Here is a 25,038-nt window from a genome sequence, read left to right on the forward strand (position 1 = left end):
GAATCAGTCAGTCAGTCAGTCAGGACAAGTTATCTATATATATAAAACTAGCAAGATACCCGTGCTTCGCTACGGTATTATACTGAAATTTATAATTGAATTCTTATTGTTTTAGATTTATAATCCGCCGAAATTCGCGATCTGACTCGTTTTCTGCAAGAATCCACCAAAATTCCCGATCTGACTGGTATTCTATTATTTTACGGCACGTTTCCTCCCATTTTTAAATCTTCCTTTCCAGCAACCGTTTTCGTACTTCCCGGGTTAGGCTCAAGTATTCCTCCCGGTCAGTTGGGCCCGTAAATCTTTGCCATCTTTTCCTATAATATTTTTTAATATGGATAAAATCCTTCAGGAGATCCGGCGTGGTGTCATATTTGGTGCCTTGGCGGCACTGAACCCGCGGCCGGACTGCATTCGTAGTCATTACCCGTCCAGGAGCCGTTTCCAGCGCGGTCCGCACATTTGACGACGGTCCGGAATATTATTATTATTATTATTATTATTATTATGTGTTGCTGGAATGGCTGATGACAGGGAAAACCGGAGTATCCGGAGAAAAACCTGTCCCGCCTCCGTTTTGTCCAGCATGAATGCCACATGGGGTGACCGGGATTTGAACCACGGAACCCAGCTGTGAGAGGCCGGCGCGCTGCCGCCTGAGCAACGGAGGATCCTTATAAGTAGGCCTACATTAATAACAGAAAAATCAATTGGTCTCACCTCCTTCTACACCCCACCGAAGTTAAGTTGATTTACCGCCAACCCCCCACCCCACCATAAAAAATTAAAAGAATGCTTGTTTCTTTATGTTTAAGGGAGATTCCAAACACCAATGTTCACGTCTATTACCTTCAGTTTTGAGATATAAGTATCCCCATAAAAATATTCACTTTTTTCACTTCATTTCACAATAATTCCCCCCCACCCCCTTAAGTGAATTTTCCCCCAAATAATACTTGTTTCTTTAATAGTAAAGGATCTTCTAAATACCAATCGACTCTAACTTCTTCAGTTTTCGATTTATGTGTCCTCATGAAAGGAATTCAACTCCTTTACACTCCCGCCCTCCAAGATGGTTTCCCCACCAAAACGCGTTCTTCTTTGTTTTTAAAGGAGGTCCGAATAAGAATTTCCACGTCTGTAACAACTTTAGTTTTTATTAGATGTATGTATTCTCATAAATTAAGTCAATTAATTTTTCAATTCTTTCACCCCCCCCCCCGCCCCCCCCTTCACTGGATTTTCCGAGAATACTTGATTCTTTACTTTTAAAGCAGATTGCAAATATCAAATTTCACGTCTGTAACATCTTCATTTTTGAGATATCAGTAGCCTAATTAAAAGAATTCATCACCATTTTCAGTTACTTATACCCCCCCTTCCACCCAAGTGGTATTTTCGAAAACTAAAAGCACACGTTTCTTTATGTTTAATAGAGATAAAAATACCATTTTCACTTCTGTAACATGTTAAGTTTTTTTAGATATACTGTAAAAATTCTCATTTTAAAATTTGACCCCTTTTGAGTTCCCCTTAAGTGGAGTTTCCAAAAACAAATCACCTATATTTCTTTACATTTACAGGAGATTTACACCCACTCTTTACGTCTGTAACATTTTACGTTTCCAAGATATTCTGTAGATATAGTCTTTCAAAAAATTCACCCCAATTTGTCACTCCTGTTTAACCGCCATTAATTGGCTTTTCCAAAAACTAAAAAATACGTGTTTCTTAATTTTTAAAGGAGATCCCATGTGCAAATTATCAGTTCTGTAATATCTTTCGTTTCTGAGATATGTGTATCCTCAATTAAGGCATTCAACCCATTTTTCACCCTTTTACACCCCTCCTATTAGGATTTACAGGAAACAAAAAAAAACGTGTTCTTTTATTTTTAGAGGAGATTCTAACTACCAATTTTTACATCTGTAAATTTTAAAGTTTTAAGATGTAGACACACTCATTTTAAAAAATTCACCCCCCCTTTTCACCCCCCAATATTTGGATTTTCCCAAAACGAAAAAATACGTGTTTCTTTACTTTTAAAGTAGATCCAAAATACCAATTTTCAGGTCTGTAATATCTTCAGGTTCTGAAATAAAAGTAGCCTCATGAAAGGCATTCAACCCATTATTCACCCTTTTACACCCTTTCTATTGGGATTTTCCGAAAACAAAAGAATACGTGTTCCTTTATTTTTAAAGGAGATTCTAAATACCAAATTTTACATCTATAAACTTTAGAAGTTTTGAGATATAGATACACTCATTTTTAAAAACACCCCCTTTTCACCCCCCATTAATTGGATTTTCCACAGAAAGAAAAATACGTGTTTCTTTATTTTTGAAGGAGATCCCAAACACCAATTTTCAGGTCTGTAATATCTTCAGGTTCTGAAATATAAGTAGACTCATGAAATGCATTCGACCCCTTTTTCAATCTTTACCACCCTTCCTATTACGATTTTCCGAAAACAAAATATACGTGCTTCTTTATTTTTAATGGAGATTCTAAATACCATTTTTTACATCTATAACCTTTAAAAGTTTTGAGATATAGATACAGTCATTTTAAAATATTACCCCCTTTCACCCCCCTTAATTGGGTTTTTCCAGAAAAACAAAAAATACGTGTTTCTTTATTTTTAAAAGAGATCCCAAACACCAATTTTCAGGTCTATAATAGCTTCAGTTTCTGAGATATAAGTACCGGTATCCTGATTAAAGGCATATATATATATATATCTATCTATCTATATATATAAAATAACTTGTCCTGACTGACTGACTGACTGACTGACTGACTGATTCATCATCGCAGAGCCAAAACTACTGGACGTAAAGAAATGAAATTTTGGGTATATATTCATATTAAGATGTAGGTGCTCGCTAAGAGAGGATTTTTGGATATTCCTTCGCTAAGGGGGTGAAAAGAGGGGTGAAATATTAAAATTAGTGTGTCTATATCTCGAAACTTTAAAAGTTTACAGATGTAAAAATTGGTATTTAGAATCTTCTTTAAAAATAAGGATACACGTATTTTTTTGTTTTCTGAAAACCCCAATAGGAGGGGTGAAAAAGGGTGAAAATGGGGAAAAATGGGTTGAATGCCTTCAATCAGGATACCGGGCTTACATCTCAGAAACTGAAGATATTACAGACCTGAAAATTGGTACTTTTGATCTCTTTTAAAAATAAAGAAACACGTATTTTTTTGTTTTTGGAAAATCCAATTAATGGGAGGGTGAAAAGGGGGTGAATTTTAAAAATGAGTGAATCTATATCTCCAAACTTTTAAAGTTTGCAGATGTAAAAATTGGTATTTAGAATCTTCATTACAAATAAAGAAACACGTATTTTTTTGTTTTCGGAAAATCGCAATAGGAGGAGTGAAAAGGGGTGGGAAAAGGGTTGAATGCCTTTAATGAGGCTACTTATATCTCAGAAACTGAAGATATTACAGACCTGAAAATCGGTGTTTGGGATCTCCTTTAAAAATAAAGAAACACGTATTTTTTGTTTCTGGAAAATCCAATTAAGGGAGGGGGTGAAAAGGGGGTAATATTTTAAAATGAGTGTATCTATATCTCAAAATTTTTAAAGGTTATAGATGTGAAAATTGGTATCTAGAATCTCCTTTAAAAATAAAGAAACACGTATATTTTGTTTTCGGAAAATCCTAATAAGAAGGGAAGGAAAGGTTGAAGAAGGGGTCGAATGCTTTTCATGAGTCTACTTATATTTCAGAACCTGAAGATATTACAGACTTGAAAATTGGTATTTGGGATCTACTTTAAAAGTAAGGAAACACGTATTTTTTCGTTTTTGTAAAATCCAGATATTGGGGGTGAAAAGGGGGGGGTGAATTTTTTAAATTGAGTGTGTCTACATCTTAAAACTTTAAAATGTACAGATGTAAATATTGGTAGTTAGAATCTCCTCTAAAAATAAAGGAACACATATTTTTTTTTTCTGTAAATCCCAATAGGAGGGGTGTAAAAGGGGGAAAAATGGGTTGAATGCCTTTAATGCGGATACATATATCTCAGAAACGAAAGATATTACAGAACTGAAAATTTGTATATGGGATCTCCTTTAAAAATAAAGAAACATGTATTTTTTAGTTTTTGGAAAATCCAATTAATGGCGGTTAAACAGGAGTGACAACTTGGGGTGAATTTTTTGAAAGACTATATCTACAGAATATCTTGGAATCGTAAAATGTTACAGACGTAAAAAGTGGGTGTTTGAAATCTCCTGTAAATGTAAAGAAACATAGGTGATTTGTTTTTGGAAACTCCACTTAAGGGGAACTCAAAAGGGGTGAAATTTTGAAATGAGAATTTTTACAGTATATCTAAAAAACTTAACATGTTACAGAAGTGAAAAATGGTATTTTTTATCTCTATTAAACATAAAGAAACGTGTATTTTTAGTTTTCGGAAATATCACCTGGGTGGAGGGGAGGGTAAATGTGACTGAAAATGGTGTTGAATTCTTTCAATTAGGCTACTGATATATCAAAAATGCAGATTTTACAGACGTGAAATTTGATATTTTCAATCTGCTTTAAAAGTAAAAATACACGTATTCTCTAAAAATCCAATGAAGCGGGGGGGGGGGTGAAAGAATTGAAAAATTAATTGGCTTAATTGTATGAGAATACATACATCTAATAAAAACTAAAGTTATTACAGATGTGAAAATTCGTATTTGGATCTCCTTTAAAAACAAAGAAAAACGCGTTTTGGGCGGGAAACCATCTTTGAGGGCGGGAGTGTAAAGGAGTTGAATTCCTTTCATGAGGACACATAAATCAAAAACTGAAGAAGTTAGAGACGTGATAATTGGTATTTAGAAGATCCTTTACTATTAAAGAAACAAGTATTTTTTTCGGGAAAGTTCACTTAGGGGGGGGGGGGAGTAGTGTGAAATGAAGTTAAAAAAGTAAATTACTTTTATGGGGATACTCATATCTCAAAACTGAAGGTAATAGACGTGAACATTGGTGTTTGGAATCTCCCTTAAACATAAAGAAACAAGCCTTCTTTTAATTTTTTTTTTGGGGGGGGGGCGGTATATAAACTTAACGGCGGTGGGGTGTAGAAGGAGGTGAGACCAATTGATTTTACTGTTATTAATGTACTTATAAGGATCCTCCGTTGCTCAGGCGGCACCGCTCCGGCCTCTCAAAGCTGGGTTCCGTGGTTCAAATCCCGGTCACTCCATGTGACATTCGTGCTGGACAAAACGGAGGCGGGATAGGTTTTTCTCCGGATACTCCGGTTTTCCCTGTCATCAGCCATTCCAGCAACACATAATAATAATAATAACAATAATAATAATAATGTTCCGGACCGTCGTCAAATGTGCGGACCGCGCTGGCAACGGCTCCTGGACGGGTAATGACTAAGAATGCAGTCCGGCCGCGGGTTCAGTGCCGCCAAATCACCCAATATGACACCACGCCGGATCTCCTGAAGGATTTTATCCATATTAAAAATGATTAACGGAAAAGATGGCAAAGATTTACGGACCCAACTGACCAGGAGGAATACCTGAGCCTAGCCCGGGAAGTACGAAATCGATTGTTGGAAAGGAATATTGAAAAAATGGGAGGAAACGTGCTGTAAAATAATAGAAAACGAGTCAGATCGGGAATTTTGGAGGATTCTCGCAGAAAACGAGTCAGATCGCGAATTTCGGCGGATTATATATCTAAAACAATAAGCATTCAATTATAAATTTCAGTATAATACCGTAGCGAAGCACGGGTATCTTGCTAGTATATATATAAAGTAGCTTGTCCTGACTGACTGACTGACTGACTGACTGACTGACTGACTGACTGACTGACTGACTGATTCATCATCGCCGAGCCAAAACTACTGGACATAAGGAAATGAAATTTTGAGGATATATTCATATTATAATGTAGGTGCTCGCTAAGAGAGGATTTTTGGATATTCCGTCCCTAAGGGGGTGAAAAGGGGGATGAAATTTTAAAATGAGTGTGTCTATATCTCAAAACTTTAAAAGTTTACAGATGTTAAAATTGGTATTTAGAATCTTCTTTCAAAATAAGGAAACACGTATTTTTTTGTTTTCAGACAATCCCAATAGGAGGGGTGAAAAAGGGTGAAAAAGTGTGAAAAAGGGGTTGAATGCCTTTAATCAGGATACCGATACTTATATCTCAGAAACTGAAGATATCACAGACCTCAATTTTGGTACTTTCGATCGCTGTCAAAAATAAAGAAACACATATTTTTTTGTTTTTGGAAAATCCAATTAATGAGAGGGTGAAAGGGGGGTGAATTTTTAAAATGAGTGCATCTATATCTCAAAAGTTTTATAGTTTAGAGATGTAAAAATTGGTATTTAGAATCTTCATTAAAAATAAAGGAACACGTATTTTTTTGTTTTCGGAAAATCCCAATAGGAGGGTTAAAAAGGGGTGAAAAATGGGTTGAATGCCTTTAAAGAGATTACTTATATCTCAGAAACCGAAGATATTACAGACCTCAAAATTGGTACTTTTGATCGCTTTCAAAAATAAAGTAACACATACTTTTTTGTTTTTGGAAAATCCAATTAATGCGAGGGTGAAAAGGGGGGTGAATTTTTAGAATGAGTGCATCTATATCTCAAAAGTTTTAAAGTTTAGAGATGTAAAAATTGGTATTTAGAATCTTCATAATAAATCAAGGAACACGTAGTTTTTTGTTTTCGGAAAATCCCAATAGGAGGGGTGAAAAGGGGGTGAAAATTGGGTTGAATGCCTGTAAAGAGAATACATATATCTTAGAAACTGAATATATCACAGACCTGAAAATTGGTATTTGGGATCTACTTTAAAAATAAAGAAACAGGTATTTTTTCGTTTTGGGAAAATCCAAATAATGGGGGGTGAAAAGGGGGATGAAATTTTTAAAATGAGTGTATCTATATCTCAAAACTTTTTAAGTTTATAGAGGTAAAATTTGGTATTTAGAATCTCCTTTAAAAAAGAAACACGCATTTTTTGTTTTCGGAAAATCCAAATAGGAAGGGTGGAAAAGGGTGAAAAAGAGGTTGAATGCCTTTTATGAGGCTACTTATATTTCAGAACCAGAAGATATTACAGACCTGAAAATTGGTATTTGGGATCTACTTTAAAAATAAAGAAACAGGCATTTTTTCGTTTTTGGAAAATCCAAATAATGGGGGTGAAAAGGGGGGTGAAATTTTAAAATGAGTGTGTCTACATCTTAAAACTTTAAACGTTTACGGATGTAAAAATTGGTGTTTAGAATCTCCCTTAAAAATAAAGGAACACGTATTCCTTTGTTTTCTCTAAATCCCAATAGGAGGGGTGTAAAAGGGTGAATAATGGGTTGAATGCCTTTAATGAGGATACATATATCTCAGAAAATGAAGATATTACAGAACTGAAAATTTGTAAATGGGTTCTCCTTTAAAAATAAAGAAACACGTATATCTTTGCTTTTGGAAAATTCAATTAATGGCGGTTAAACAGGAGTGGCAAATTGGGGTGAATTTTTTGAAAGACTATATCTACAGAATATCTAAGAAGCGTAAAATGTTACAGACGTAAAAAGTGGGTATTTGGAATCTCCTGTAAGTGAAAAGAAACATAGGTGATTTGTCTTTGGAAACTCCACTTAAGGGGAACTAAAAAGGGGTAAAATTTTAAAATGAGAATTTCTACAGTATATCTTAAAAAACTTAACATGTTTCAGAAGTGAAAAATGGTAATTTTTTAATTCTATTAAAAATAAAGAAACGTGTGTTTTTAGTTTTCGGAAATACCACTTGGGAAGTGGGGGGGGGGGTAAAAGTGACTGAAAATGGTGTTGAATTCTTTTAATTAGGCTACTGATATCTCAAAAATGAAGATGTTACACACGTGAAATTTGATTTTTGGAATCTGCTTTAAACGTAAACAAACACGTATTCTCAGAAAATCCAATGAAGGGGGTTTGGGGGGTTAAAGGATTGAAAAAATTAATTGACTTAATTGTATGAGAATACATGCATCTAATAAAAACTAAAGTTTTTACAGACGTGAAAATTGGTATTTTGATCTCTTTTAAAAACAAAGAAAAGCGCGTTTTGGGGGGGGGGAATAACTTTGGGGGGGGGAGTGAAAAGGAGCTGAATTCCTTTCATGAGGAGACATAAATCAAAAACTAAAGAGGTTAGAGTGGTGATAATTGGTATTTAGAAGATCCTTTACTATTAAAGGAACAATTATTTTTTGCCTTAATATCACTTTGTGAGGGTGGGGGGAGTGTGCAAGGAAGTTACAAAATTGAATTATTTTAAAGGGGATACTTATATCTCAAAACTGAAGGTAATAAACGTGAACATTGGTATTTGGAATCTCCTTTAAACATAAAGAAACACACCTTCTTTTAATTTTTTGGGGGGTGGGGGTAAATAAACTTAACGGCGGTGGGGTGTAAAAGGCGGTGAGACCAATTCATTTTACTGTTCATAATGTACTTATAAGGAGCCTCCGTTGCTCAGGCGGCAGAGCGCCGGCCTCTCACAGCTGGGTTCCGTGTTTCAAATCCCGGTCACTCCATGTGACATTCGTGCTGGACAAAATGGCGGCGGGACAGGTTTTTCTCCGGATACTCCGGCTTTCCCTGTCATCATTAATTCCAGCAACACTGTCCAATATTTCATTACATTTGTCACTCATCGATCATTGCCCCAGAGGGGAGCTTCGGCAGCCGGCACAATTCATATTGTCGCCGCTAGATGGGGCTTTATTCATTCCATCCCTGATCCTGTCGAATGATAGGAAACAGGCTGTTGACTTTCGATGTACTTATTCTGATCATAAGCCGATCATTTTTAATCTTTCCTGGGTTCTTTTTCAACAGCCATCTTTTCCTTCGGAGAACATTCTTAGATTAGAGTAGATTCTCCTGATATATAAATAAAAATTTAAACACATTTGAAATAAACGATAGGAATGATATTGACCGTCAAATTGTTCACCTCTATAATAAGGTCACTAATACACGGAGGTATGTCATTCGTATCGCCAGAAATCCCGCACACTTGCCTACGCGCGACAATGGTGCTGGCCACATTGTCAACAATGACAATGGCAGCAGATGTAATTTACCGCCAAGTAGCGGTCTTGCATATTGCTGTGGGGTCCAGAATATATAATAATAATAATAATAATAATAATAATAATAATAATAATAATAATAATAATAATAATAATGTTCTGGACCGTCGTCACATGTGTGGACCACGCTGGAAACGGGTCCTGGACGGCTAATGACTAAGAATGCAGTCCGGCCGCGGGTTCAGTAGGCTACCGCCAAGGCACCCAAGACGACACCACGACAGATCCCCTGAAGGATTTGATTCATATTTAAAATGCTTATAGGAAAAGATGGCAAAGATTTAGGGACCCAACTAACTGGGTGGAATACCTGGACCTAGCCCGAGAAGTACGAAATCGTTTGCTGGAAAGAAAGATTGAAAAATGGGAGGAAACTTGACGTAATCTATTAGAAAACGAGTCAGATCGCGAATTTTGGCGGATTCTCGCAGAAAACTGGTCAGATCGCGAATTTCGGCGGATTATATATCTAAAACAATAAGCATTCAATTATAAATTTCAGTATAATACCGTAGCGAAGCACGGGTATCTTGCTAGTTTTATATATATAGATACCTTGTCCTGACTGACTGACTGACTGACTGACTGACTGACTGACTGACTGATTCATCATCGCCGAGCCAAAACTACTGGACATAAAGAAATGAAATTTTGTGGTTACATTGATATTAAGATGTAGGTGCTCGCTAAGAGAGGATTTTGGGATATTCCGTCGTTAAGGGGGTGAAAAGGGGGGTGAAATTTTAAACTGAGTATACCTATATCTCAATACTTTAAAAGTGTACAGATGTAAAAATTGGTATTTAGAATCTTCTTTAAAAATAACGAAACACGTATTTTTTTGTTTTCAGAAAATCCCAACAGGAGGGGTGAAAAAGGGTGAAAATAGGGAAAAATGGGTTGAATGCCTTTAATCAGGATACCGGTACTTATATCTCAGAAACGGAAGATATTACAGACCTAAAAATTGGTACATTTGATCTCTTTAAAAAATAAAGAAACACGTATATTTTTGTTTTTGGAAAATCCAATTACTCGGAGGGTGAAAAGGGGGTGAATTTTTAAAATGAGTGAATCTATATCTCCAAACTTTTAAAGTGTGCAGATGTAAAAATTGGTATTTAGAATCTTCATTAAAAATAAAGAAATACGTATTTTTTGTTTTCGGAAAATCGCAATAGGGGGAGTGAAAAGGGGTGAAAAGGGGGTTGAATGCCTTTAATGAGGCTACTTATATCTCAGAAACTGGAGATATTACAGACCTGAAAATTGGTGTTTGGGATCTCCTTTAAAAATAAAGAAACACCTATTTTTTTGTTTCTGGAAAATCCAATTAAGGGGGGTGAAAAGGGGGTAATATTTTAAAATGTGTGTATCTATATCTCAAAACTGTTAAAGGTTATAGATGTGAAAATTGGTATTTAGAATTTCCTTTAAAAATAAAGAAACACGTATATTTTGTTTTCGGAAAATCCTAATAGGAAGGGTGGAAAAGGTTGAAAAGGGGTCGAAAGCCTTTCATGAGTCTACTTATATTTCAGAACCCGAAGATATTACAGACCTGAAAATTGGTGTTTGGGATCTCCTTTAAAAATAAAGAAACGCGTATTTTTTGTTTTTGGAAAATCCCATTAATGGGGGGCGGGGCTGAAAAGGGGGCGAAATTTTAAAATAAGTGTATCTATATCTCAAAACTTTTAAAGTTTATAGATGTAAGAATTGGTATTTAGAATCTCCTTTAAGAATAAAGAAACACGTATTTTTTGTTTTTGGAAAATGCCAATAGAAAGGGTGGAAAAGGGTGAAAAAGAGGTTGAATGCCTTTAATGAGGCTACTTATATTTCAGAATCTGAAGATATTACAGACCTGAAAATTGGTATTTGGGATCTACTTTAAAAAAAAAAGAAAGAGGTATTTTTTCGTTTTTGGAAAATCCAAATAATGGGGGGTGAAAAGGGGGTGAATTTTTAAAATGAGTGTGTCTACATCTTAAAACTTTAAAAGTTTACAGATGTCAAAATTTGGTATTTAGAAATAAAGGAACATGTATTTTTTGTTTTCTGTAAATCCCAATAGGAGGGGGTGTAAAATGGTGAATAATGGGTTGAATGCCTTTAATGAGGATACATATATCTCAGAAACTGAAAATATTACAGAACTGAACATTTGTATTCGGGATCTCCTTTAAAAATAAAGAAACACGCATTTTTTTGCTTTTGGAAAATCCAATTAATGGCGGTTAAACAGGAGAGACAAATTGGGGTGAATTTTTTGAAAGACTATATCTAGAGAATATCTGAGAAACGTAAAATGTTACAGGCGTGAAATTTGATATTTGGAATCTGCTTTAAAAGTAAAGAAACACGTATTCTCGGAAAATCCAATGAAGGGGAGGGGGTGAAAGAATTCAAAAATTAATTGACTTAATTGTATGAGAATACATACATCTAATAAAAACTCAAGTTGTTACAGACGTGAAAATTGGTATAATGATCTCCTTTAAAAACAAAGGAAAGCACGTTTTGGGGGGAAACCATCTTGGGGGGGGGGCGGGAGTGAAAAGGAGGCGAATTCCTTTCATGAGGACACATAAATCAAAAACTGAAGAAGTTAGAGTCGTGATAATTGGTATTTAGAAGATCCTTTACTATTAAAGAAACAAGTATTTTTTGCTGGAAAATTCACCGGGGGGGGGGGGAGTGTGAAGGGAAGTGAAAAATTGTGAATTATTGTTATGGGGATACTTAGATTTCAAAACTGAAGGTAATAGACGTGAACATTGGTGTTTGGAATCTCCTTTAAACATAAACACGCCTTCTTTTAATTTTTTTGGGTGGGGAGGGGTAAATAAAACGGCGGTAGGGTGTAAAAGGAGGTGAGACCAATTGATTTTACTGTTCATAATGTACTTATAAGGAGCCTCTGTTGCTCAGGCGGCAGCACGCCGGCCTCTCAGAGCTTGGTTCAGTGGTTTAAATCCCGGTCACTCCATGTGACATTCGAGCTGGACAAAACGGAGGCGGGACAGGTTTTTCTCCGGATGCTCAGGTTTTCCCTGTCATCATTCATTCCAGCAACACTGCCCAATATTTCATTTCATTTGTCATTCACCGATCATTGCCCCAGGGGAGTGCTTCGGCAGCGGGTACAATTCCTATTGTCGCTGCAAGATGGGGCTTTATTCATTCCATTCCTGACCCTATCGAATGACTGGAATAGGCTGTAGATTTTCGATGTACTTATTCTGATCATAAACCGCTCATTTTTAATCTTTCCTGGGTTCGTTTTCAACAGCCATCTTTTCCTTCGGTGAACGTTCTTAGATTACAGTAGATTCTCCTGGCATAGAAATAAAAATGTAAACACATTTGAAATAAACGATTGGAATGAGATTGACCGTCAAATTGTTCACCTCTATAATAAGGTAAATAATGCACGGAAGTATGTCATTCGTAACGCCAGAAATCCCGCACACTTGCCTACGCGCGACAATGGTGCTGGTCATATTGTCAACAATGACAATGGCAGCAGATGTAATTTACCACCAAGTAGCGGTCTTGCATCTTGCTGTGGGGTCCGGAACATCTATAATAATAATAATAATAATAATAATAATAATAATAATAATAATAATAATAATAATAATAATAATAATAATAATAATAATAATAATAATGTTCTGGACCTTCGTCAAATGTGCGGACCGCGCTGGAAACGGGTCTTGGACGGGTAATGACTATGAATGCAGTCCGGTCGCGGGTTCAGTACCGCCAAGGCACCCAAGACGACACTACGCCGGATCTCCTGAAGGATTTGATCCATATTAAAAATGCTTATAGGGAAAGATGGCAAAGATTTAGGGACCCAACTGACCGGGTAGAACTGACCTAGCCCGGGAAGTACGAGATCGATTGCTGGAAAGAAAGATTGAAAAATGGGAGGAAACTTGCCGTAATCTATTAGAAAACGAGTCAGATCGCGAATTTTGGCGGATTCTCGCAGAAAAAAGTCAGATCGTGAATTTCGGCGGATTATATATCTAAAACAATAAGCATTCAATTATAAATTTCAATATAATACCGTAGCAAAGCACGGGTATCTTGCTAGTTTTATATATATATAGATAGGGCCGCTTCTGATATTGGCGAACCCATTTGGTTCAATGTTTTGGGTCTTTTTAACTTAAGTAACCCATTATCAGTAGCGGCGATTGGGAAATAAAAGTTGGAGTGCACAAAAATGTATGGACAACAAAAAGACCCGAGTCCAAGGGATATAGCGGTGGATGGGGTGTAGTCATCGAAATTGGAAAAAAAAATGCTATAAATGGGTTTTTATGCTCTCTGCGCAAAAATTTCGATAGAGACGTAAAGGTTGACAGTCTACCAACTTAAGTGCGGTAATAATCGTACTATACAACAAAACATTCACCAAAGCAACAATAGTCACGCATGTATTACAAGTACGGCGTGATTATACAATTAAAATTAATTTATTATTTTACTACACACTAGAGAGAACTACACAAAAACAATGAGTGAGACTGCCAGACTGACGAATGCGCGCGCAAGCGTTTGACCTTGGCAAGAATATACCCCTGCTACCCTTCGTCGCATAACATGCAACACATTGATCCGCGGGTCTCCGCTATTTGAGGTGGCGCTGTAGAATTTGGTTAGCCCCGACGAACGACATTTTGCATTTTGTGCGAGTTTCCGCTAAGTATTTTTCTTAATAATTGAATAAATTTATGGGAATAATTAGCTGAAAAATAAGAGGGCTTATACAAATTGCTTTTTTTTAATAATTTCCAGTTTCAGGCAGCTAAAAATGGAATAAAATTTTAAGTTTTCTCCACAAAGTGGGGGGGGCGACTGCCCCCCTTCCCCCCCGCCCTAGTCGTCGCAGCTGCCCATTATAACATCAAGTATTTTCTTTACTGAACTTTTACCCAATTATCTTGGGTCCTCACCTAGGTAGATCAAGCCCAGTTTTATGCCCGGATTCTCTTCCTGACACATGTAGATGGATGCATTCATCGTTGCGTGTTTCTGTGATGGTTATTAGTATAATGTGTTGTATGTAAGTGAAGATGTGTATTAAGACGACCACAGATACTCAGTCGCCGAGCTAGAGCAATTAACTAAAGTTAAAATCGAACCCGCGCTCCTCTGAACCGAAGGCCACTATGCTGACCATTCAGCCAAGGAGCTGGATGACTTCAGTTTCAGCTAATCTGTGTAAAAAGGAACTGCTGTGCTTGTATTTCGTTACTTCTTTGTTTCGAGGTTGCAGCTACTTTGCATGGTTTGAAGACCATTTGCTTCCCATTTTCACACCAGGCAAATGCTGGGGCTGTACATTAATTAAGGCCACGGACGCTTCCTTCCTAGTCCTATCCCTTTCCTGTCCCATCGTCGCCATAAGACCTATCTGTGTCGGTGCGACGTAAAGCCAATAACAAAAAAAAAGGCCGTTTGCAGAATATAGAATTTATCCAGATCCGTTTCTAGTGTAATGTGGTTACAGTGCACTATGTCTTCTGGTAATAATAATTTCGTGTGGCTATTTCTAGCCGAGTGCAGCCCTTATGTCTTCTGGTATGGGCTAGATATAATAGATAGGAATTTTAATAAAGCAATAACCCTTAATAAATGCACGTTACCGATGATCCCTTATTATTTTTGCTTACTGGTAGTAGTACCGTAAGAGGCCGGCGTAATTCAGCACTTCTTATAGCAATGGGCTGGAGTCTGACTCGTAAACTAGCCATATTGAGACATTCTGGCCGACTCGCAAAACATGTTTACCAAATACGTAGAGTAGCCACCGGCTCTTTAAGATCCCGGTGACAAAGGAACAACTGAAAGAAAATTATGATCATCTCTCTCAAATGATTTCCAAAAGATGGCAACAAAACTTTTCGAAGTTTAAACTGCTGAAACATTCTCATCGATCTTCAATGACACAAGAAGTACTGAACTCACAATTATAGCTACTGAATACGTCTCGCGTGATATGGACTTCAAAGGTGTCCTGAAAAAATGCACCACAATAAATATAATAAATGAATAGGAAAGCGAATATTTAGTTTTGTTGGTTTATTAAAATTAATAGTTTAAGAATATTTTTAATAATATTTTATAATTTTGATTAATAGTCAATGAATTTGGTTAGATAACATATGTTAATTTATTTAATAATATCATTGTTAATTTTTCTTGTTGTAATAAAATTGTTTTATAAAAGTAGTTGTTCAAATTAAAAGCATTCTAAAAATCATTTGCGAGTAGGAAGGGAGGGAGGGAGGGAGGAACACTCCAATTTTCTAGGGGCTTCCACTGGTTTTAATCTCTCAGTGCCGACTCATGTCGAATTTTTTTTTTCTATTGGCTTTACGTTGTACCGACACAGATAGGTCTTATGGCGACGATGGGACAGGAAAGGGCTAGGACTGGGAAGGAAACGGCCGTGGCTTTAATTAATGTACAGCCCCAGCCTTTGTCTGGTGTGAAAATGGGAAACCACGGAAAACCATCTTCAGGGCTGCCGATAGTGGGGTTCGAACCCACTATCTCCCGAATACTGGATACTGGCCGCACTTAAGCAACTACAGCTGTCGAGCTCGGTCATGTCGAATACTCAAATGGAATAAAAGAGTAGTTGCAGGGAAGTGAATTTAATGTCACTTAAAAGCTTTTCAGTATGTCAAAAACACTAATTATAACGCATTACATACATGTAAACAAATACACACTATTAAAGAATGACATGTTTCGCTCTACAAAAACATCCTCAGATTCTATCAGATCATTTTAAATCTTGCTGATGTATGTACGATATTGTTTACGTTCAGTAAACTTGTTATTAATTGAGAGTTGGTGATATGAACTAGTAATAACAAATAATGGTTGTAGTAGTCCTCAACCGTCACCTTATTAACTTATACAGTAGAAATGTAATTGTCTAAGCTGCTAATCAATCGTCCTTTACCTTCAGCATCTGCGTTTGGAAGTGAGAGAACTTTCGAGAACTTTATGAAAAAGAGCACGCTACGCTACTTTTGCATTGTATATTGCAACTCAGCATTTTATGCTTATTTCTAATTTTATTTGCTTTACGTCCCACTGACTACCTTTGACGGTTTTCAGAGATGCTAAAGTGCCGGAATGTTGTCCCACAGGAGATATTTTACGTGCCAGTAAATCTACTGACACGAGGCTAATGTATTTCAGCACCTTCAAATACCACTGGACTGAGCCGGGATCGAACCTGACAAGTTGGGGACAGAAGGCCAGCTCCTCAACCGTCTGAGACTGTCAGTCCGGCAATTAGATCGTTAACCATGTTCTGACTAAGATATGTACAGTATATCGTCGTGTTGTTCACAGGTAGCTCCGGCCGAACTAGAAGGATTGCTCATGAGCCATCCAGCTGTACAGGACGCTGCTGTCATAGGCGTACCAGATGATAATGCTGGAGAATTGCCACGAGCATTTGTTGTCAAGAAGAAGGATGTCACAGAAGAGGAACTTATCGCTTACATAGAAAGTTAGTAAAAACCGTCATTCTTCATACAAGGAATGAACAAGAGACATTTATGTAACATGTACTTCAATTTCAGGAAATTTTGGTCTTGATGGAACAGTTGTCTAATACTTCATACCTTTTATTTATTCCAGAGCAAGTTTCTCCTCACAAAAGACTACGTGGTGGAGTGGAATTTGTGGAAGAAATTCCGAAAAATCCATCTGGTAAGATTCTAAGAAGAGAATTGCGAAGAAAAGTGAAATCAAAGTTGTAATCGATTTCTTATAACATTCTAGTAAAGTTTGGCAATAAAAGTACTGTTAATTACTTAAATGATACAAATTTTATTTTTTTCGTGAATGAATCAATACCTCGTATTTGTGAAGTTAGGAAACTTCTTTTATTTTTTTTTTTAGACATATTTCAGTTTTTGCTGCCCTTTGCCTCACTGAACCTGCTTATAGAGATCAACGGTGTTCTTTAGAAACATACCACAAGGAGTTTGCCGATAGTAATTAGAACAAGTTGGCTATAATCAACGAATGAGTATTATTATTATTATTATTATTATTATTATTATTATTATTATTATTATTATTATTATTATTATTATTATTATTATTATTATTATTGCTTTAAGGGGCCCGTCTCGGTCATCAGGCCAAATTCAATGAAATTTATCATCAAAATTAATTAAGGTCTCTCATTCACCTTGGTCCATGTATCCTTTTATCTGTAGTTTTGCTTACCAGTCTATCCTGTACACAAAATGATTTTATCGGGATACAAAGGAGACTATAAGGTAACTATAGAAGAAACTCGTAATGGGTCAGTTACTATCTTTGCTTTATAGTTCACCGTAGTGCAAAAGCGATAGGTCAGATCAAGAAACCGAAAGGTATCTGAGATGGTGTGGAAATTCAAATAGGATTTGAACACCCAGAGATCAATGATTTTTATTTCGACTCGTGCTAAGATACGTTAGTGAAAGAACAGCGCTTAACGGTGTTGCACTTACCGGTATTTAAAGAAATCCGTCTTTGCCGTTCTCTGTAGGATTCAGAAACTAAATCCTATAGGAAGGAGTTACATGTAGTGGGTGTCAGTTTTCAAAGAACGTAACTTGCAACACGTCAATGCTAAATTAGAAGGCGGGAATGCGTCTGACAACAGAATCATCTAATCTATTCTTTCTCTGCTCTCTCATTCTCGGGAAGACGAATGCGGGGACGAAAAGAACGGCACAAAATCGTCCGCATTACATCGGTATCTTCAAATATTCATGTTATATCAAAATAGATCTAAGCTCGATTTTTAGGAATTGGATTTCCTAAAATGACAGAAAGAATGCAATGAAATTTTTTGCTTTTTTTTTGTTTGTTTGCTAGTTGTTTTACGTCGCACCGACACAGATAGGTCTTATGGCGACGATGGGACAAGAAAGGCCTAGGAACGGGAAGGAATCGGTCGTGGCCTTAATTAATGTACAGCCCCAGCATTTACCTGGTGTGAAAATGGGAAACCACGGAAAACCATCTTCAGGGCTGCCGACAGTGGGGTTCGAACCCACTATCTCCCGGATACGAGCCCACAGCCGCGGCTCCTATACGCACGGCCAACTCGCCCGGTCATTATTTATTTTTTTTGCAGAGGACTAAAATAAGCAGAAAGTCATTAAGGCAAGCCGATAAACGTTTCGCGCACACGCTAAGTGAAAATTTCCTAGTATTTAGTGATGAAAATAACATCAGCTGTCAACACCAACATTTTCATTTATGGAATGAGATGATTTAAGCCGGTAATTGGTGTTACATAATGTGTGAACTAAATGAAAATATTAGCACATTTTAAAAAAACATAATTTTACCCGTTTTTTGAAGTTCCAAACGATGTAAAAATGAACAAATGATTAAAATTTCTGTACATTTCACATCACAATCGACATTTTTCAAATTATAATTCCATCAAAATTATTAAGGGAAAGACATACCGTAACACACTTTTTATGAGCAATAATAGGTTCGCAATGATTTATGGAACCACTAGAGGTCCAGATGGATCGTTCGTACATTTTGAGCTTCAAAGTGGTGAGTAGCATTTTTCAACAGAAGGATACTGTTGCGTAGTAACATGACATTGCACATAACTCAGAAATTCCATACCATCAATGGAATAAAACATTTTAATTATTTTATAAACTGACATAATTTTTCAAAATCAACTGTTAAAATATTTTAGAGAGACTTTGCAAAAGTTTGTTGGCCAGTCCATGGTATTTGATTAATGAATGCTTCGAAATTCACTGGCCTGACCTGAAGTAATTTTAATATAATTTAATGAACCACATTTCAATAAGATATAGCTTTGATAATTAATTATTTCTTATATAGGTATTGTCAACGATAAGTGTTATTGTAAGTTAATTTATTTTAGTGTATTGAATATCGAGGGAAAATCTTCGATCAGTGGCATACCTAGTCTCTCCAGAAAAGATTACGAATGTACAGAACATTGCCATTGATGGTCAACATTTCGAATACATACCAAAAAGAAACATTTGTGTGAGGATCACTAATGTAGGAAATCATTTTGAAACACTCCTGATTCATTTGTATGCATTGTTTTTGTAATAATTTCACCTAGAATCAACCAACGATTGACTGCGAGCAGTGAATCAGCGTAGTGGAGTTATTACCTAGGTACATAAAGAAAAAAATCTCTTCGCCTGCAACGTCTCCAATACAAAACTCTTGTTAGTGTCATAATAATTAAACTAATGATACTGTACCGTATTATGACTCTATGCCCAATTCACTTTGATAATTAGTGATATCTAACTCGAACATTATTCATTTGCTTTTCTAAAAGTAGCTGTTCAGTTTTGCTGTTATTCTCATGTTTAAATTGGCATGTACTATACTCTCAAAACAGAAACATTAAAGTTGCCATTGATGCTTTCACGGCCCGTACTTATAGACATGATACTGTGTAAGCTTTTCTCTGTGAAACGTAAAGAATTTCACCTTATTTCCTTGACACTGCATAAGCCCAAAAGCCCACACAGTATCATGTCTAGAAACATTAAAGCTTTGGATACCATACGTTCCTTTACAACCAACACTACTATTTTATTTGCTTTAAAAACATAAAACTCCCTATCCCGTCTTTAGTTCGACTGTCGTAGTCAAGATGCAAACCCAAGACCTACAAAACATTGTATTTACGTGGCATGCCTTTAGAGAACGTACTGTAATGTATAGTAGAGTACTATTTGGGAAGCTGGTATCACAACAAGTGAAAAGCTTGCATGTCAACACATCCTTGTGCCAGCGAATTCTGTCTGATATGGCAAGACCGGTGCCCGCTGTCATTCACTAGAATCGCGGGTTGAAGTATTAGTGATATATCAAAAAGTAATTCCCTATTATTTGAATCAGTTACATGCCTGAAGTCAAGTCGTAATAGTACGAAATTCTCTGCTAGTGCCAGAAATTACTATGGCATCATTCAAAAGAAAAACAACGTTCGTGTCGGTGTCTCCCACGAAAAATGCAGCACAGTATTTCACGAGACCCTTAATACCATTTAAGAATTTGAAAACAGAACATCGATATATTCGATGGATTAAACGTTATTTCTCTGTAAAACATTAAATCACTACTGATCTGCATTTAGGGCAGTCGCCCAGTGGCAGATTCCCTATCTGTTCTTTTCCTAGCCTTTTCTTAAATGATTGCAAAAAAATTGAAAATTTGGTCATCACAGCTCTGGAAGTTTGGGCTGTTAGATAGGCACCGTGGTACTGTTCGTTAACAGCGAGAAAATGTGCGGTTTTCCATTTGATTGAGTATTTTATATGATAACATTGCTTTTAATCGCTACTTTCCTATTGACGTTTTTGTAATGACCTATGTTGACTTCAGTTAGGAAAACCACAAAGTCAGACTTTCTGAAAATCCCGTAGCGAAGCACGGGTACACCAGCTAGTACCGTATACAATAAACGAGGAATCTAAACACTATCTCATCCATTCGGTATTGGTACAAGTCATTAACAGCGGACGTTTTTCCCATCCCCTTGTTACCCTGCAGTTTTAAGCCTTGCGATTCCCAAACTTGCCTTTTGTTCCGCCTTGTCTCAAACCAGTCCAAGCTCAGTCTGCTCAATCAGTTCAATGCGATCGATCTGCGTAAGGCAGGTGAGATTATCGAGGCAAACTGAGCTCGGCTAGGCTCATAGGATACTGCAGTAGAGGTGCCAAGAGGAATGTCGTGGAATAACAACAGCGTTGAATTCCGACTTACCGGGCGAGCTGGCCGTGTGATTAGGGCCGCGCAGCTGTGAGCTTGCATCCGGGAGATAGTGGATTCGAACTCCACTGTCGGCAACCCTGAATATGGTTTTCCGTGGTTTCCCATTTTCACACCAGGAAAATGCCGGGGCTGTACCTTAATTAAGACCGCGGGCCGCTTCCTTCCAATTCCTAGGCCTTTCCTATCCCATCGTCGCCGTAAGATATATCTGTGTCGGTGCGACGTAAAGCAAATAGCAAAAATATAGCCTTCAAGAGCTGCGCTCTCGCAGTAGCTTCATGCGCTAGGCAATTACTATACAGTTCAGTGAGTTCGATTCTTCGTATGTAGTGCAGACAAAAAGGTTATCTAAACATGGACCTGAAAATGCTTAATTTCTGAGATATCAGACTCTCAAATATATAAATGGGAATCCTATTTGTTAGCTCTCCGCCAAGCGACGGACGTCATGTACGACAGCGCTCCTGCATATATTATTTTTGTGTCCGTTAGCATTCAACTTTCCTTTTTTTTTTCTTTTTTTTTTTTTTTTTTTTTTTTGCGGAGCACTTAATGTCATTGTTGTACGGAACTGTTGTGGAGGATGAAGCAACACTTAATGGAAGAATAGCATAGAAGAATAGGCTTGATACATGATACATACAACACTGGAATTTTTAAGCGTATTCGTTATGCAATATGATGGCGAGCAGAAGCCTGCAGTACGGCAAGGGGTGGACATTTCGGAGATCTCTTGTAAGGCAATCAACATTTGCGATTTCATTACAGGAAATAGAAATTACATTGTAGCAAATAACATTCCAGTTTACGAAACTTGAGAGCCTGACAGCTCAGTGATTGTGAATATCCGGACTCCTGTTTATATAACCTTTCTGTCTCCTCTACATATGTGGAATCCAGCCCTGCAATTTTACAGTGTGTTTTTGAAACGCCCTGCGTAGATTGTTTTTGTCGTTAAGTAAGTTGGGAATTATGTTTATGCTACCGGTTCCGACTCCATCCCTACCACCCTATAGATTAGGAATCCCTCCAGAGGAAAAGTCGGATTTCTTACTTTTTTTCTACAATTTGCTTTACGTTGCACCGACACAGATAGGCCTTATGACGACGATGGGACGGGAAAGGCCAAGGAATGGGAAGGAAGCGGCCCGCGGTCTTAATTAAGGTCCAGTCCCGGAATTTGCCTGGTGTGAAAATGGGAAACCACGGAAAACCATATTCAGGGCTGCCGACAGTGGGGCTCGAACTCACTATCTCCCGATTACTGGATACTGGCCGCACTTAAGCGACTGCAGCTATCGAGCTCGGTTGATGATAATTTAGTTGCGCTGTTGCTTTAACGAGATTACAAAACTCGTATGCATAATCAGGATTGTAAAATATTCTTAATCCATACTCGGTTCGAACCCTTCAGTTGAAATAACTGCTTACTCTGTGGATCAGTGGTAGAGTGTTGGCCTCCGGATCCCAAGATAGCGGGTGCAAACCCGGCAGAGGTAGTCGGATATTTGAAGGGCGGAAGAATGTCCATTCAACACTCCATGTCGTACGATGTCGGCATATTAAAGATCTCTGGTGACAACATTTGGTGACAAAATTCATTAAATCTCAGCCACAGACGCCCAAGAGAGATTCGGTTTACTCGGTCTGCCATCTAGTAGGCCTAGAGTAAAACGGAACGTCGAAATTGACGAGCAGACAGCCAGATGGTGTCAAACTGAAATGCCTGTACACGGAGCTGAGGCTATGCGATTATTTTTTTTTTATTATTACTGCTTACTCTGCACGAATGGGCAATATTGAGTGTAATAAGTATTATATATTCATATTCACAAAAATTCACATGTAAAATATACAAAAAAGTAAACAACTGAGCAAGAATAAAACTTTAAAGCCTTATAATTAAATGGTGGATCAACAAATTATAATCACTTGTATAATAACATCCTATAAGTAATCAAATGTAATATAATGCACCCGTTTTGAGTATTTCCTGGCGTTAAATTTTCATCGTGATTTTCGCCCCTACACAATCAAAATTATTTATTTAATCGCACAATAACATAAGGAGCACATATGTTACATACTGATAATTTCACTTACAATTCTACCTTAAAAATCTACCTTTAAACTTATAAAATTCCTACTAAATTCTATACTAACAATGTTTACTTTAGCCCTACGTATAACCGTGGCGGCTGGCATGACTTTATCATATTACTAACTCCAAGTCCCCTTGATAAATAATATTAAATACTGCAAATCATACTCCACTTTTAAAGTATTATATATTTATATTCACAAAAATTCACATGTAAAATATACAAAAAGTAAACAACCAAGCAAGAATAAAAATTTAAAGCCTTATAATTAAATGGTAGTCCGCCTTTGTGGTGTAGTGGTTAGTGTGATTAACTGCCACCCCCGGAGGTCCGGGTTCGATTCCCGGCTCTGCCACGAAATTTGAAAAGTGGTATGAGGGCTGGAACGGGGTCCACTCAGCCTCGGGAGGTCAACTGAGTAGAGGGCGTTCGATTCCCACCTCAGCCATCCTGGAAGTGGTTTTCCGTGGTTCCCCACTTCTCCAGGCAAATGCCGGGATGATACCCAACTTAAGGCCACGGCCGCTTCCTTCCCTCTACCTTGTCTATCCCTTCCCATCTTCCCATCCCCCACCAAGGCCCCTGTTCAGATTAGCACGTGAGGCCGCCTGGGCGAGTTACTGGTCACTCTCCCCAGTTGTATCCCCCGACCCAGAGTCTGAAGCTCCAGGACATTGCCCTTGAGACGGTAGAGGTGGGATCCCTCGCTGAGTCCGAGGGAAAAACCGAACCTGGAGGGTAAACAGATTACGAACGAACGATAATTAAACGGTGGATTATCTAATTATAATCACTTTTATAATAATATCCTATAAATAATCAAATGTAATATGAAGATATTTGTGATTTTTACAATTACGATTAAAGTGAGAAATAAATAGTTTACTAATCAATCAATCAATCAATCAATACTGATCTGCATTTAGGGCAGTCGCCCAGGTAGCAGATTCCCTCTCTGTTGTTTTCATAGCCTTTTCTTAAATGATTGCAAAGAAATTGGAAATTTATTGAACATCTCCCTTGGTAAGTTATTCCAATCCCTAACTCCCCTTCCTATAAACGAATATTTGCCCCAATTTGTCCTTTGAATTCCAACTTTATCTTCATATTGTGATCTTTCCTACTTTTAAATACACCATCCAAACTTATTCGTCTACTGATGTCCTCCCACGCCATCTCTCCACTGACAGATCGGAACATACCACTTAGTCGAGCAGCTCGTCTCCTTTCTACCAAGTCTTCCCAGCCCAAACTTTGCAACATTTTTGTAACGCTACTCTTTTGTCGGAAATCGCCCAGAACAAATCGAGCTGCTTTTCTTTGGATTTTTTCCAGTTCCTGAATCAAGTAATCCTGGTAAGTGTCCCATACACTGGAACCATACTCAAGTAGAAGTCTCACCAGAGACAAATATGCTCTCTCCTTTACATCCTTACTACAACCCCTAAATACTCTCATAACCATGTGCAGAGATCTGTACCCTTTATTTACAATCATATTTATGTGATTACCCCAATGAAGATCTTTCCTTATATTTATACCTAGGTATTTACAATGATCCCCAAAGGGAACTCTCACCCCATCAACGCAGCTGAGAGGACCTTTCCTATTTGTGAAACTCACAACCTGACTTTTATCCCCATTTATCATCATACCATTGCCTACTGTCCATCTCCCAACATTATCGAGGTCATTTTGCAGTTGCTCACAATCTTGTAACTTATTTATTACTCTGTACAGAATAACATCATCTGCAAAAAGCCTTATCTCTGATTCCACTTCTTTACACATATCATTGATATATATAATAAAACATAAAGGTCCTATAATACTGCCTTGAGGAATTCCCCCCTTAATTTTTACAGGGACAGATAAAGCTTCACCTCCTCTAATTCTCTGAGTTCTATTTTCTAGACACAGAGCCACCCATTCAGTCACT

General features: G+C 37.3%; 1 protein-coding gene across 1 annotated transcript in view; it reads left to right on the top strand.

Moving 5' to 3' along the window:
* LOC136863925 (luciferin 4-monooxygenase) overlaps nucleotides 1–17,017 on the top strand; it is a 255,863-nt gene extending 238,846 nt beyond the window's left edge. Inside the window, exons 7-8 of the mRNA XM_067140354.2 lie at nucleotides 16,546–16,705; nucleotides 16,837–17,017. Of these exons, the coding sequence (XP_066996455.1) occupies nucleotides 16,546–16,705; nucleotides 16,837–16,958 (282 nt within the window). The 3' untranslated portion in view covers nucleotides 16,959–17,017. The remainder of the gene's footprint in view (nucleotides 1–16,545; nucleotides 16,706–16,836) is intronic.
* Nucleotides 17,018–25,038: the final 8,021 nt, after the last annotated feature.

This window comes from Anabrus simplex, chromosome 2 (assembly GCF_040414725.1).
Source record: "Anabrus simplex isolate iqAnaSimp1 chromosome 2, ASM4041472v1, whole genome shotgun sequence".
Classification (NCBI taxonomy): domain Eukaryota; kingdom Metazoa; phylum Arthropoda; class Insecta; order Orthoptera; family Tettigoniidae; genus Anabrus; species Anabrus simplex.